The sequence below is a fragment of the Hyperolius riggenbachi genome, chromosome 5 (assembly GCF_040937935.1).
Source record: "Hyperolius riggenbachi isolate aHypRig1 chromosome 5, aHypRig1.pri, whole genome shotgun sequence".
Classification (NCBI taxonomy): domain Eukaryota; kingdom Metazoa; phylum Chordata; class Amphibia; order Anura; family Hyperoliidae; genus Hyperolius; species Hyperolius riggenbachi.
Genome location: NC_090650.1, coordinates 10,808,848 through 10,825,374, shown reverse-complemented (window position 1 = coordinate 10,825,374; position 16,527 = coordinate 10,808,848). Strand labels below are relative to the sequence as shown.

General features: G+C 42.7%; 1 protein-coding gene across 1 annotated transcript in view; it reads left to right on the top strand.

Annotated features, from left to right (window-relative positions):
- Positions 1-16,527, top strand: part of THSD7A (thrombospondin type 1 domain containing 7A) — a 570,344-nt gene that overhangs the window by 410,764 nt on the left and 143,053 nt on the right. The window contains exon 7 of the mRNA XM_068235085.1: positions 5,917-5,985. Within this exon, the coding sequence (XP_068091186.1) occupies positions 5,917-5,985 (69 nt within the window). The remainder of the gene's footprint in view (positions 1-5,916; positions 5,986-16,527) is intronic.

Genomic DNA, 16,527 nt, shown 5'->3' with positions numbered 1-16,527 from the left:
GGTCACAGAGGGGGTTAGGAGAAGACAACAAACAGGCTGGTACATTTATTTATGTAAGATTTTCACAGTACAGATTATCTTTAATTGAAATGCTTAAAAAAACGCAATCTGAAAAATACGGCATACAAAACACACACAATAGATAATAAAATAGAACCAAAAAATTGCACAATGCAGAACCTGGCTGGCAGACATTGCAGGGTTAAGTGTGACAGGCCCCTGAGTTCGAAAAAAAAAAAGCACTATAAGATGACAGTAAATATAAGCGACCTTCCATCTAGGTCGGCTTTGGCTATAGCATCCTATCCATCTTATTTAAGAGCTGCGTCTCTCGTGACTGAGGCAGGGGAAGCGGTTTCTACCGTGCAGGTCACCACGGTTTCACCACTCAGCCTTGATGTTCCTTCCGATGGGATTTTATCTCTCTTCTACATCCTGGAATCTTTCTTGAGGTGTTGCTCCAGGGCTGGACTCCATGTGGCCTCATCAGCTGTGATCGCCTTCCAAGAGTCCATGTCAGAGCCCAATGACTTCACATCTCGCTTCCAGTCATCCCTGATGAGATGAGGGTCTTTAGTGCTTCTGTAACCATATTGCCGGCTCATCACTGAGGAGGATGTCCTCTGTAATACGGCCATCATCTGAGCTATGTGCGCGGCTGAGAGACACGAGGAGGCTATCACTGCCTGAGCAATGTACACGAGCTAGGGAGGTGGTATGGGGGTAGTCGGGAACTGTGTTGCTCCAGGATGTGAATAAAATACAGTGGAGGTATCACAAGCTGAACATTGTGGGCTGCTTTCATGCTTGCAGCATCGCCATGCTTCGCGATACTCTCCCCCACCGCAGCTCGATGTGAGGGCAATGTAAGTCTATAGAGACATATACACTCTTGAGAACCCAATGGGGTGCGACGGAAGTAGCGGAATTGTCGCAAGCCGTCGCAAACTCTGAGTGCGTTGCCACACGATCAGTGTCTACCACAGATTATACAGCAATGCAATTCTATGGTGACACAGTAAGTGTAAACAACTGGTAGTGGCACACAGAATGACGGTAGTCCACTGACGTACTTCCTGTCTAACAGGGGTTGGAGGGGGGGGTGCACCGTTACACTGCTGGCGCAGGGTACTGTGAACAGGCCAGTAGTGAGGTGCGATCGGCCTGCCCCGAGCTCTGCTGCCACTAGGCCAGGCATGGGCAAACTCGGCCCTCCAGCTGTTACGGAACTACAAGTCCCACAATGCATTAGCCTTTATGAGTCATGACTGTGGCTGTCAGACTCCTGCAATGCATTGTGGGACTTGTAGTTCCTTAACAGCTGGAGGGCCAAGTTTGCCCATGCCTGCACTAGGCAATCGCTCCACCCAGTCGTGAAACTAGCCTCAAAGATCTGCAGCACCATAAACATCATAGTGAAGCACAGCATAGTAAAGTGATAAAGTATACAGTAATAAAACAACAAAGCATTATCAGAACCTGTTGGAAGGCAAATACCTTTTATTGTTTTTAAAAAAATTGCAGCTTAACACCTGCATCCAAAGCCCCTCCCCCAATATGTCACCCCTGACGTGTGGGCTTAGCATTAGGCCAGCATTTGTGGGTAACAGTGCTGTACGGAAGCAGGCGAGCGTTTGCTGCTCATTGGAGAGCAGTGTTGAGGAGGGTCGAAGAAAGAAAGACTGTATTTATACTTTTTCACTCCTATACCAATAGCATCCCTCCCATTTCCTGTGCAGCCCCCACCCCCATGTGTAATATCCATGTACAGCAGCCCTTCTTCATGTACACCATCCTTGCACAGCAGCAACCCTCTTGCATGTGAAGCCTTTTTTTTAAATTTGCAGCCTTCAATTCCACATTCAGCTAGCCCGCTTCCCTGTCCGGCCACCTCCTCGGGCAGCAGCCGCCCAAGGCCCTAAAAAATGTTAAACATTCTAGATAATGAGAAGCATTTGTACAGTTGCCCCGTGGTGTCATTTAGGGATCTGCCACAGATCGCTAACCGTTGAGTGAAAATTGACCCATTACCTTGTCGCTCATGTGCTGCTAGTCACCCTTGCTCCACTCTCCATTGAACTGTAAAACCTGCTCATCTATAGATGTGTCTGCACAGTACTTGTTACCCAAAACTCTTGCCTTATCAGACAATCAGCGATTAATAAAATGAACCAGTGGTGACTGGTTAGAGGGGTACGGAGGCTGCCATATTTATTTCCTTTTTAAGCAATACCAGTTACCTGGCAGCCCTGCTGATCCTCTGCCTCTAAGGCCCCATACACACATCAGACCATAGTCTTTTGAAAATGAAAGATCACAGACCAATCTTACCACCCTTCCATGTAGTATGAGAGCCATACTCTACACAGTCTTTTCTATGGAGCTGCACTCCCCATCAGAAAAAAATCTTTGCAAGATGCTGCACACACAGATGCTGTACAGACACAAAAGATCAGTATCTGCAAAAGATCTGTTCCTGCCAAAAATCCATTCCTGCAAATTGCAATGATAGTCTATGAGATCTGCAGATCATCATACACACATGATTTAACTGACATTCATCTGCAGATCTGCAGATCTGAAAATCCATCCTGGTGGATTTGATCTGCAGATGAATATCAGTTAAATCATGTGTGTATGATGATCTGCAGATCTCATAGACTATCATTGCAATTTGCAGGAATGGATTTTTGGCAGGAACAGATCTTTTGCAGATACTGATCTTTTGTGTCTGTACAGCATCTGTGTGTGCAGCATCTTGCAGAGATTTCTGTCTGATGGGGAGTTCAGCTCCATAGAAAAGACTGTGTAGAGTATGGCTCTTATACTACAGGAAGGGTGGTAAGATTGGTCTGTGATCTTTCATTTTCCAAAGACCATGGTCTGATGTCTGTATGTGGCCTAATACTATTAGCCACAGACCCTGAACAAGCATGCAGCAGATCAGGTGTGTCTGACATTATTGTCAGATCTGACAAGATTAGCTGCATGCTTGTTACTGGTGTGATTCAGACACTACTGCATCCAAAGAGATCAGCAGGGCTGCCAGGCAACTGGTATTGTTTAACAGGAAATAAATATGGCAGCCTCCATATCCCTCTCACCTCGGGTTCACTTTATTAATCGCTGATTGTTTAATAAGGCAAGAGTTTTGGGTAACAAGCACTGTGCAGACACAGCTATAGTTGAGCAGGTTCACTTTAAGGACAATGATAAGGGCAAGGACTGCTAATATAATTAATCCAACTAAATACTTAAAGAACCACTATTGTGAAAAAAGTAGGCAGTTAACATCTGAGAGAACCGACAGGCTTTGGGCCAGTCCATCTCCTCATGGGGGATTCTCAGGGTTTTCTTTTGTTTTCAAAAGCATTTCCTGAACAGCAGTTTTACTGCCAAAACAGTAAGATATCAGCCAGCCTCCCTAATCACTTGCACACTATTTTGTCAGTAAGGGCCCTTTCACACTAGAGCGTTTTGCCGGCGATTTCGGCAAAACGCTGAAGCGCTAGCGCTTCTTAAAGCGCTAGTGCAATAGAAACCTATGGGCTCATTCTCACTTGGGCGATTTACGTTAATCGCCGGCGATTAACGCAAATCGCCAAACACACCCACGTAGCCTGCACCATTTTCAGCCGATTTTCCAGCGATCGCGTTTCAGTGTTATAGAAGCGCTAAACGTGATCGCGGAAAAATCGCTGCAGTGTCCAGTGATTTTTCCGCGTGAATTCGCAGAAAAAAATCACTCCCACAAAACACCGGCGGTAATTGCCGGCGTTTTGCACTTTTAAGTGTGAATGGAGCCATAGATTTTGCAACTGCCATTCAGGAAATGTTGTTGAAAACAAAGAAAACTCTGAGAATCTCTCATGAGGAGATGAACTGGCCCAAAACCTGTCGGTTCTGTCAGATTTTAACTTTTTTTTTTTTTGCGATAGCGGTCCTTTAACCACTTTGTCCTCCTTGACGTATTTAAACGTCAAGGAGGACATGCGTGCTCCCGCGGCCGATCGCACGCGTGCACGCGCACTACCGGCTGCGGATTCGGTAGCCCAGGAATCAATGAATCGGGCTATGGTGCCCGATCACTGATTCCTCTCCCCCGCAGAAAAAGCGACAGCTTCTCTCGGAAGCTTCGCTTTTTCTTAGTCTATGTCCCTCTAAGCGTACATTGTACGCTTAGAGTGACGTCATGTAAACAAACTCAAGGTTGCCATCTTGTGGCCAAAGAGTAAAACTACATCTAAAAGTAAAAAAAAAATTACACTACACAAATATTTCCCTAAATAAAACACTATTTACTTCCCACCCTTCCAAAAAATACACACATAAAATGTTTAATAAAAAAAAAACAAAAAAAACATTACAATAAAGAAAATAAAAACCCATAAATATTTACCTAAGGGTCTAAACTTTTTAAATATCTATGTAAAGATGAAAGATTTCTATTTATTATTATTTTTTTGTTGTTGTTATAAGCTTGTAATAGTGATGGATGCAAAATGGAAAAAATGCTCTTCTCTTTCCAAATAAAATATTGTCGCCATACATTGTGATAGGGACATAATTTAAACGGAGAAATAACCGGGACAGATGGGCAAATACAATACGTGGGTTTTAATTATGGAGGCATGTATTATTTTAAAACTATAATGGCCGAAGACTGAGAAATAATGATTTTTTTCTGTTTTTTTCTTATTCTTCCTGTTAAAATGCATTTACAGTAAAGTGGCTCTTAGCAAAATGTACCCCCCAAAGAAAGCCTAATTGGTGGCGGAAAAAACAAGATATAGATCAGTTCATTGTGATAAGTAGTGATAAAGTTATAGGCTAATGAATGGGAGGTGAACATTGCTCGGATGCATAAAGTGAAAATGACTGAGAGCTTAAAGGGATACTGTAGGGGGTCGGGGAAAAATGAGCTGAACTTACCCGGGGCTTCTAATGGTCCACTGCAGACATCCTGTGCCCGCGCAGCCGCTCACCGATGCTCCGGCCCCGCCTCCGGTTCATTTCTGGAATTTCTGACTTTAAAGTCAGAAAACCACTGTGCCTGCGTTGCCGTGTCCTCGATCCCGCTGATGTCATCCAGAGCGCACAGCGCAGGCCCAGTATGGTCTGTGCCTGCGCAGTACGCTCCTGGTGACATCAGCGGGAGCGAGGACACGGCAACGCAGGCGCAGTGGTTTTCTGACTTTAAAGTCAGAAATTCCAGAAGTGAACTGGAGGCGGGGCCGGAGCATTATGGAGTGGCTGCGCCAACACAGGATGTTTGCGGGGGACCATTAGAAGCCCCGGGTAAGTTCAGCTCATTTTCCCCCGACCCCCCTACAGTATCCCTTTAAGTGGTTAAATATAGTCTGGGTAAAATGGAAATTGAGCTCTCTCATACAAATCCCTTAAAATAGCCAAAACTTTGTATTATTATGTATTTCTCTGTATATTGAGTTGTATTTTCTGCATCAGTTGCATTTTCTTTCTTTATTTGAACATTTAAAAAGGGTAATGTTGACTCTTATCTCTGATTAGTAGGGCTGATCAAAGAGATGCAAATACTTCCGAGTTGATGCAAAATTATGCAAATGTATGCAGTTTGAAAATGGACCAATCAATTTAAACCCAGGTTTAAATTGATTAGTCCATTTTGAAGCTGCATATAGTTGCATAAATTTGCATCAACTTGGAAGTATTTGCACCTATTTGATCATCCCTACTAATTAGTTACAAACAAATAAACCAAGAATTGCTCAGAGCAGACCAATTAGATTTCAGCTGTGAAATGAAAGCAAGGTTTCTGATCGGCTGCTGAGAGTGTCATGACTTTAGCAGTGTTTTTCTCAGTATATCAGTTCCTCTGTGTTGTTTTTTGGCCTGAAATATCGAAAGAATAATCATGGTTTCTCTCTTTCATTTCAGACAGCCACTCGCACGGCACATCGAAGGCCAGCGCCGCTCCTTATCTGTCCATCTCCTTCGAAATAACAGGTAAGTGGCCTCAGAACGTGGCAATCGGCGGCCGGCCTGACGAAGGGGACTGATATACACGATAATGGTTCCCTGGATTGGGGCAGGAAATGAGACTGCTTGATTCTCAACAGCTGCAGAATAATTGAAGTTATCCAACTATGTATAAGGCTATTAAAGTGACCGGAAGCCAGGAAATCGTCATCTGTAGCTTTGCTGCACTAAAAATAACAATCCTGCCCGTTTTTTAACGCTTTTTTTCTATTTCTGTGCGTTGGACGTTTTTATTAAGCGCTTCTCTAAGCGCTTTTGCAGACCGATTGCATTTTTTCACTTCCTGACTTCAGTCAGGAAGTGAACTCTTTGATTCGGAAATTAATAAATGCAATGAGCTTGATTCACAAAAGGGTGCTAAGTGTTAGCATGCCTGTGAAAAGCCACTTTGCATGTGCTAACATGCTTTGCACGTGCTAACTAGGGTGCTAAGTAGTTAGCACATGCAAACTACTTAGCACCATAGTTAGCACATGCAAACTACTTAGCACCATAGTTAGCACAGTGCTAAGTAGTAGTTTGCATGTGCTAATTACGGTGCTAAGTAGTTTGCATGTGCTAAGTTTGCATGTGCTAACGGTGCTAAGTAGTAGTTTGCATGTACTAACTACGGTGCTATGTTTGTAGCACGTCCAAAGCTTTTACCCGTGCTAACTATGTTAGCACCCTTTTGTGAATCAAGCCCAATGTATTTATTCTTAAAAAAGCGAATGCAATCGCTGCACAAAGTGAGTACCTTCCATTGAACCAGTGCACCATTTTTCTGAGCGGATCGGAAACAAACCGCTCAGATGTGAACTTTCTCATAGAGAATCCTTGCACAAGCGCTTTCAGGGTGATTTCGAAAATCGCTAGTGCTTAAAAAAATTTCAAAAACTCCCCTAGTGTGAACGTGCCCTCAATGCTTATCATCTTATTGAATATCCCTGTCCCCCGCCGTCTGCATTGAAGCTCTGTCGCGTCTCAGGCTCGCGCCTTCCCCCAACCATCACAATAATAAAATCCATTTTTATTTCTGAAGACATTTTTCATGGGATTAAGCTGCTCTATATTGATTTCTAGGCAACGGTGGATTAAACGGTTTTACAATAATCTGCGGCTGAATTATGTTAATAGAGATTTAGGGTTGCATTAGGCGTCCTTGCTGTGATGTATTCACTCAATATTACCGCGCAGATTCCATACGATGCCGCTTAAGGCGGATCGTTCATAAAGGACGCCCGGCTGTGTCATATTTCACCGCAACAAGCCGCCAGTATTCTTCTTCCCGCAGATTATTCTATTAAAATGAATTATAAAGAGTAGAAAGAGCGCCTGCTGCTGACGCGGGAGGGATTGTGAGGATGCAAATAATGAAATATAATCCCCTCCGGATTCACTGCGATAAATAGACGGTCGTTCTTTTATTTCAGGATTTGTCCTGAGAATCCGGAAACTGTTTACAGCCTCAAAATAACTGTAAACCAATCGCCCGTTACATCACTGCAAATTCAAACACTATACTGGCCAGATCCTCCCTTTATTAGGAATACTATACTAATACTGAGTAGGGTCTCCCTTTATTAGGAACACTATACTAATACTGAGTAGGGTCTCCCTTTATTAGGAACACTATACTAATACTGGGTAGGGCTTCCCTTTATTAGGAACACTATACTAATACTGGGCAGGACCTCCCTTTACTAGGAACACTATACTAATACTGGGCGGGGTCTCCCTTTATTAGGAACACTATACTAATACTGGGTAGGGCCTCCCTTTATTAGGAACACTATACTAATACTGGGCAGGGTCTCCCTTTATTAGGAACACTATACTAATACTGGGTAGGGCCTCCCTTTATTAGGAACACTATACTAATACTGGGCAGGGTCTCCCTTTATTAGGAACACTATACTAATACTGGGTAGGGCCTCCCTTTATTAGGAACACTATACTAATACTGGGTAGGGCCTCCCTTTATTAGGAACGCTATACTAATACTGGGCAGGACCTCCCTTTATTAGGAACACTATACTAATACTGGGTAGGACCTCCCTTTATAAGGAACACTATACTAATACTGGGTAGGGTCTCCCTTTATTAGGAACACTATACTAATACTGGGCAGGACCTCCCTTTATTAGGAACACTATACTAATACTGGGTAGGGCCTCCCTTTATTAGGAACACTATACTAATACTGGGCAGGGTCTCCCTTTATTAGAAACACTATACTAATACTGGGCAGGGCCTCCCTTTATTAGGAACACTATACTAATACTGGGCAGGACCTCCCTTTATTAGGAACACTATACTAATACTGGGCAGGGCCTCCCTTTATTAGTAACACTATACTAATACTGGGTAGGGCCTCCCTTTATCATGAACACTATACTAATACTGGGTAGGGCTTCCCTTTATTAGGAACACTATACTAATACTGGGCAGGACCTCCCTTTATTAGGAACACTATACTAATACTGGGCAGGACCTCCCTTTATTAGGAACACTATACTAATACTGGGTAGGGCCTCCCTTTATTAGGAACACTATACTAATACTGGGTAGGGCCTCCCTTTATTAGGAACACTATACTAATACTGGGCAGGGTCTCCCTTTATTAGGAACACTATACTAATACTGTGTAGTGCCTCCCTTTATTAGGAACACTATACTAATACTGGGCAGGGTCTCCCTTTATTAGGAACACTATACTAATACTGGGTAGGGCCTCCCTTTATTAGGAACACTATACTAATACTGGGTAGGGCCTCCCTTTATTAGGAACACTATACTAATACTGGGTAGGGCTTCCCTTTATTAGGAACACTATACTAATACTGGGCAGGACCTCCCTTTACTAGGAACACTATACTAATACTGGGCGGGGTCTCCCTTTATTAGGAACACTATACTAATACTGGGTAGGGCCTCCCTTTATTAGGAATACTATACTAATACTGAGTAGGGTCTCCCTTTATTAGGAACACTATACTAATACTGGGTAGGGCTTCCCTTTATTAGGAACACTATACTAATACTGGGCAGGACCTCCCTTTACTAGGAACACTATACTAATACTGGGCGGGGTCTCCCTTTATTAGGAACACTATACTAATACTGGGTAGGGCCTCCCTTTATTAGGAACACTAAACTAATACTGGGCAGGGTCTCCCTTTATTAGGAACACTATACTAATACTGGGTAGGGCCTCCCTTTATTAGGAACACTATACTAATACTGGGCAGGGTCTCCCTTTATTAGGAACACTATACTCATACTGGGTAGGGCCTCCCTTTATTAGGAACACTATACTAATACTGGGTAGGGCCTCCCTTTATTAGGAACACTATACTAATACTGGGCAGGACCTCCCTTTATTAGGAACACTATACTAATACTGGGTAGGACCTCCCTTTATAAGGAACACTATACTAATACTGGGTAGGGTCTCCCTTTATTAGGAACACTATACTAATACTGGGCAGGACCTCCCTTTATTAGGAACACTATACTAATACTGGGTAGGGCCTCCCTTTATTAGGAACACTATACTAATACTGGGCAGGGTCTCCCTTTATTAGGAACACTATACTAATACTGGGTAGGGCCTCCCTTTATTAGGAACACTATACTAATACTGGGCAGGACCTCCCTTTATTAGGAACACTATACTAATACTGGGCAGGGCCTCCCTTTATTAGTAACACTATACTAATACTGGGTAGGGCCTCCCTTTATCATGAACACTATACTAATACTGGGTAGGGCTTCCCTTTATTAGGAACACTATACTAATACTGGGCAGGACCTCCCTTTATTAGGAACACTATACTAATACTGGGCAGGACCTCCCTTTATTAGGAACACTATACTAATACTGGGTAGGGCCTCCCTTTATTAGGAACACTATACTAATACTGGGTAGGGCCTCCCTTTATTAGTAACACTATACTAATACTGGGTAGGGCCTCCCTTTATCATGAACACTATACTAATACTGGGTAGGGCTTCCCTTTATTAGGAACACTATACTAATACTGGGCAGGACCTCCCTTTATTAGGAACACTATACTAATACTGGGTAGGGCTTCCCTTTATTAGGAACACTATACTAATACTGGGCAGGACCTCCCTTTATTAGGAACACTATACTAATACTGGGCAGGACCTCCCTTTATTAGGAACACTATACTAATACTGGGCAGGGTCTCCCTTTATTAGGAACACTATACTAATACTGTGTAGTGCCTCCCTTTATTAGGAACACTATACTAATACTGGGCAGGACCTCCCTTTATTAGGAACACTATACTAATACTGGGCAGGACCTCCCTTTATTAGGAACACTATACTAATACTGGGTAGGGTCTCCCTTTATTAGGAACACTATACTAATACTGGGTAGGGCCTCCCTTTATTAGGAACACTATACTAATACTGGGTAGGGCCTCCCTTTATTAGGAACACTGTACTAATACTGGGTAGGGTCTCTCTTTATTAGGAACACTATACTAATACTGGGCAGGGTCTCCCTTTATTAGGAGCACTATACTAATACTGGGTAGGGCCTCGCTTGATTAGGAACACTATAGTAATACTGGGCAGGACCTCCCTTTATTAGGAACACTATACTAATACTGGGCAGGGCCTCCCTTTATTAGGAACACTATACTAATACTGGGTAGGGCCTCCCTTTATCATGAACACTATACTAATACTGGGTAGGGCTTCCCTTTATTAGGAACACTATACTAATACTGGGCAGGACCTCCCTTTATTAGGAACACTATACTAATACTGGGTAGGGCTTCCCTTTATTAGGAACACTATACTAATACTGGGTAGGGCCTCCCTTTATTAGGAACACTATACTAATACTGGGCAGGACCTCCCTTTATTAGGAACACTATACTAATACTGGGTAGGGCCTCCCTTTATTAGGAACACTATACTAATACTGGGTAGGGCCTCCCTTTATTAGTAACACTATACTAATACTGGGTAGGGCCTCCCTTTATCATGAACACTATACTAATACTGGGTAGGGCTTCCCTTTATTAGGAACACTATACTAATACTGGGCAGGACCTCCCTTTATTAGGAACACTATACTAATACTGGGTAGGGCTTCCCTTTATTAGGAACACTATACTAATACTGGGCAGGACCTCCCTTTATTAGGAACACTATACTAGTACTGGGCAGGACCTCCCTTTATTAGGAACACTATACTAATACTGGGCAGGGTCTCCCTTTATTAGGAACACTATACTAATACTGTGTAGTGCCTCCCTTTATTAGGAACACTATACTAATACTGGGCAGGACCTCCCTTTATTAGGAACACTATACTAATACTAGGCAGGACCTCCCTTTATTAGGAACACTATACTAATACTGGGTAGGGTCTCCCTTTATTAGGAACACTATACTAATACTGGGTAGGGCCTCCCTTTATTAGGAACACTATACTAATACTGGGTAGGGCCTCCCTTTATTAGGAACACTGTACTAATACTGGGTAGGGTCTCTCTTTATTAGGAACACTATACTAATACTGGGCAGGGTCTCCCTTTATTAGGAGCACTATACTAATACTGGGTAGGGCCTCGCTTGATTAGGAACACTATAGTAATACTGGGCAGGACCTCCCTTTATTAGGAACACTATACTAATACTGGGCAGGGCCTCCCTTTATTAGGAACACTATACTAATACTGGGTAGGGTCTCCCTTTATTAGGAACACTATACTAATACTGGGTAGGATCTCCCATTGTTAGGAACACTATACTAATACTAGGTAAGGGCTCTCTTTATTAGGAACACTATACTAATACTAGGTAAGGGCTCTCTTTATTAGGAACACTATACTAATACTGGGCAGGGTCTCCCTTTTGTAAAGGAACACTATACTAATACTGGGCAGGACCTCCCTTTATTAGGAACACTATACTAATACTGGGTAAGGCTTCCCTTTATTAGGCACACTATACTAATACTGGGCAGGGCCTCCCTTTATTAGTAACACTATACTAATACTGGGTAGGTTCTCCCTTTATTAGGAACACTATACTAATACTGGGCAGGGTCTCCCTTTATTAGGAACACTATACTAATACTGGGCGGGGCCTCCCTTTATTAGGAACACTATACTAATACTGGGCAGGGCCCCCCTTTATTAGTAACACTATACTAATACTGGGTAGAGCCTCCCTCTATCAGGAACACTATACTAATACTGGGTAGGGCCTCCCTTTATTAGGAACACTATACTAATACTGGGCAGGACCTCCCTTTATTAGGAACACTATACTAATACTGGGCAGGACCTCCCTTTATTAGGAACACTATACTAATACTGGGCAGGGCCTCCCTTTATTAGGAACACTATACTAATACTGGGTAGGGTCTCCCTTTGTAAAGGAACACTATACTAATACTGGGCAGGGTCTCCCTTTATTAGGAACACTATACTAATACTGGGTAGGGCTTCCCTTTATTAGGAACACTATACTAATACTGGGCAGGGCCTCCCTTTATTAGGAACACTATACTAATACTGGGTAGGGCCTCCCTTTATCATGAACACTATACTAATACTGGGTAGGGCTTCCCTTTATTAGGAACACTATACTAATACTGGGCAGGACCTCCCTTTATTAGGAACACTATACTAATACTGGGCAGGACCTCCCTTTATTAGGAACACTATACTAATACTGGGTAGGGCCTCCCTTTATTAGGAACACTATACTAATACTGGGTAGGGCCTCCCTTTATTAGGAACACTATACTAATACTGGGCAGGGTCTCCCTTTATTAGGAACACTATACTAATACTGTGTAGTGCCTCCCTTTATTAGGAACACTATACTAATACTGGGCAGGGTCTCCCTTTATTAGGAACACTATACTAATACTGGGTAGGGCCTCCCTTTATTAGGAACACTATACTAATACTGGGTAGGGCCTCCCTTTATTAGGAACACTATACTAATACTGGGTAGGGCTTCCCTTTATTAGGAACACTATACTAATACTGGGCAGGACCTCCCTTTACTAGGAACACTATACTAATACTGGGCGGGGTCTCCCTTTATTAGGAACACTATACTAATACTGGGTAGGGCCTCCCTTTATTAGGAATACTATACTAATACTGAGTAGGGTCTCCCTTTATTAGGAACACTATACTAATACTGGGTAGGGCTTCCCTTTATTAGGAACACTATACTAATACTGGGCAGGACCTCCCTTTACTAGGAACACTATACTAATACTGGGCGGGGTCTCCCTTTATTAGGAACACTATACTAATACTGGGTAGGGCCTCCCTTTATTAGGAACACTAAACTAATACTGGGCAGGGTCTCCCTTTATTAGGAACACTATACTAATACTGGGTAGGGCCTCCCTTTATTAGGAACACTATACTAATACTGGGCAGGGTCTCCCTTTATTAGGAACACTATACTAATACTGGGTAGGGCCTCCCTTTATTAGGAACACTATACTAATACTGGGTAGGGCCTCCCTTTATTAGGAACACTATACTAATACTGGGCAGGACCTCCCTTTATTAGGAACACTATACTAATACTGGGTAGGACCTCCCTTTATAAGGAACACTATACTAATACTGGGTAGGGTCTCCCTTTATTAGGAACACTATACTAATACTGGGCAGGACCTCCCTTTATTAGGAACACTATACTAATACTGGGTAGGGCCTCCCTTTATTAGGAACACTATACTAATACTGGGCAGGGTCTCCCTTTATTAGGAACACTATACTAATACTGGGTAGGGCCTCCCTTTATTAGGAACACTATACTAATACTGGGCAGGACCTCCCTTTATTAGGAACACTATACTAATACTGGGCAGGGCCTCCCTTTATTAGTAACACTATACTAATACTGGGTAGGGCCTCCCTTTATCATGAACACTATACTAATACTGGGTAGGGCTTCCCTTTATTAGGAACACTATACTAATACTGGGCAGGACCTCCCTTTATTAGGAACACTATACTAATACTGGGCAGGACCTCCCTTTATTAGGAACACTATACTAATACTGGGTAGGGCCTCCCTTTATTAGGAACACTATACTAATACTGGGTAGGGCCTCCCTTTATTAGGAACACTATACTAATACTGGGCAGGGTCTCCCTTTATTAGGAACACTATACTAATACTGTGTAGTGCCTCCCTTTATTAGGAACACTATACTAATACTGGGCAGGACCTCCCTTTATTAGGAACACTATACTAATACTGGGCAGGACCTCCCTTTATTAGGAACACTATACTAATACTGGGTAGGGTCTCCCTTTATTAGGAACACTATACTAATACTGGGTAGGGCCTCCCTTTATTAGGAACACTATACTAATACTGGGTAGGGCCTCCCTTTATTAGGAACACTGTACTAATACTGGGTAGGGTCTCTCTTTATTAGGAACACTATACTAATACTGGGCAGGGTCTCCCTTTATTAGGAGCACTATACTAATACTGGGTAGGGCCTCGCTTGATTAGGAACACTATAGTAATACTGGGCAGGACCTCCCTTTATTAGGAACACTATACTAATACTGGGCAGGGCCTCCCTTTATTAGGAACACTATACTAATACTGGGTAGGGTCTCCCTTTATTAGGAACACTATACTAATACTGGGTAGGATCTCCCATTGTTAGGAACACTATACTAATACTAGGTAAGGGCTCTCTTTATTAGGAACACTATACTAATACTAGGTAAGGGCTCTCTTTATTAGGAACACTATACTAATACTGGGCAGGGTCTCCCTTTTGTAAAGGAACACTATACTAATACTGGGCAGGACCTCCCTTTATTAGGAACACTATACTAATACTGGGTAAGGCTTCCCTTTATTAGGCACACTATACTAATACTGGGCAGTGCCTCCCTTTATTAGTAACACTATACTAATACTGGGTAGGTTCTCCCTTTATTAGGAACACTATACTAATACTGGGCAGGGTCTCCCTTTATTAGGAACACTATACTAATACTGGGCGGGGCCTCCCTTTATTAGGAACACTATACTAATACTGGGCAGGGCCCCCCTTTATTAGTAACACTATACTAATACTGGGTAGAGCCTCCCTCTATCAGGAACACTATACTAATACTGGGTAGGGCCTCCCTTTATTAGGAACACTATACTAATACTGGGCAGGACCTCCCTTTATTAGGAACACTATACTAATACTGGGCAGGACCTCCCTTTATTAGGAACACTATACTAATACTGGGCAGGGCCTCCCTTTATTAGGAACACTATACTAATACTGGGTAGGGTCTCCCTTTGTAAAGGAACACTATACTAATACTGGGCAGGGTCTCCCTTTATTAGGAACACTATACTAATACTGGGTAGGGCTTCCCTTTATTAGGAACACTATACTAATACTGGGCAGGGCCTCCCTTTATTAGGAACACTATACTAATACTGGGTAGGGTCTCCCTTTATAAGGAACACTATACTAATACTGGGTAGGGCCTCCCTTTATTAGGAACACTATACTAATACTGGGTAGGGCCTCCCTTTATTAGGAACACTATACTAATACTGAGCAGGGACTCCCTTTATTAGGAACACTATACTAATACTGGGCAGGGCCTCCCTTTATTAGGAACACTATACTAATACTGGGTAGGGCTTCCCTTTATTAGGAACACTATACTAATACTGGGCAGGGTCTCCCTTTATTAGGAACACTATACTAATACTGGGTAGGGCCTCCCTTTATTAGGAACACTATACTAATACTGGGCAGGGTCTCCCTTTATTAGGAACACTATACTAATACTGGGCAGGGTCTCCCTTTATTTGGAACACTATACTAATACTGGGTAGGGCTTCCCTTTATTAGGAACACTATACTAATACTGGGCAGGGTCTCCCTTTATTAGGAACACTATACTAATACTGGGTAGGGCCTCCCTTTATTAGGAACACTATACTAATACTGGGTAGGGCCTCCCTTTATTAGGAACACTATACTAATACTGGGCAGGGTCTCCCTTTATTAGGAACACTATACTAATACTGGGCAGGGTCTCCCTTTATTAGGAACACTATACTAATACTGGGTAGGGCCTCCCTTTATTAGGAACACTATACTAATACTGGGTAGGGCCTCCCTTTATTAGGAACACTATACTAATACTGGGTAGGGCCTCCCTTTATTAGGAACACTATACTAATACTGGGTAGGGCTTCCCTTTATTAGGAACACTATACTAATACTGGGCAGGACCTCCCTTTACTAGGAACACTATACTAATACTGGGCGGGGTCTCCCTTTATTAGGAACACTATACTAATACTGGGTAGGGCCTCCCTTTATTAGGAATACTATACTAATACTGAGTAGGGTCTCCCTTTATTAGGAACACTATACTAATACTGGGTAGGGCTTCCCTTTATTAGGAACACTATACTAATACTGGGCAGGACCTCCCTTTACTAGGAACACTATACTAATAC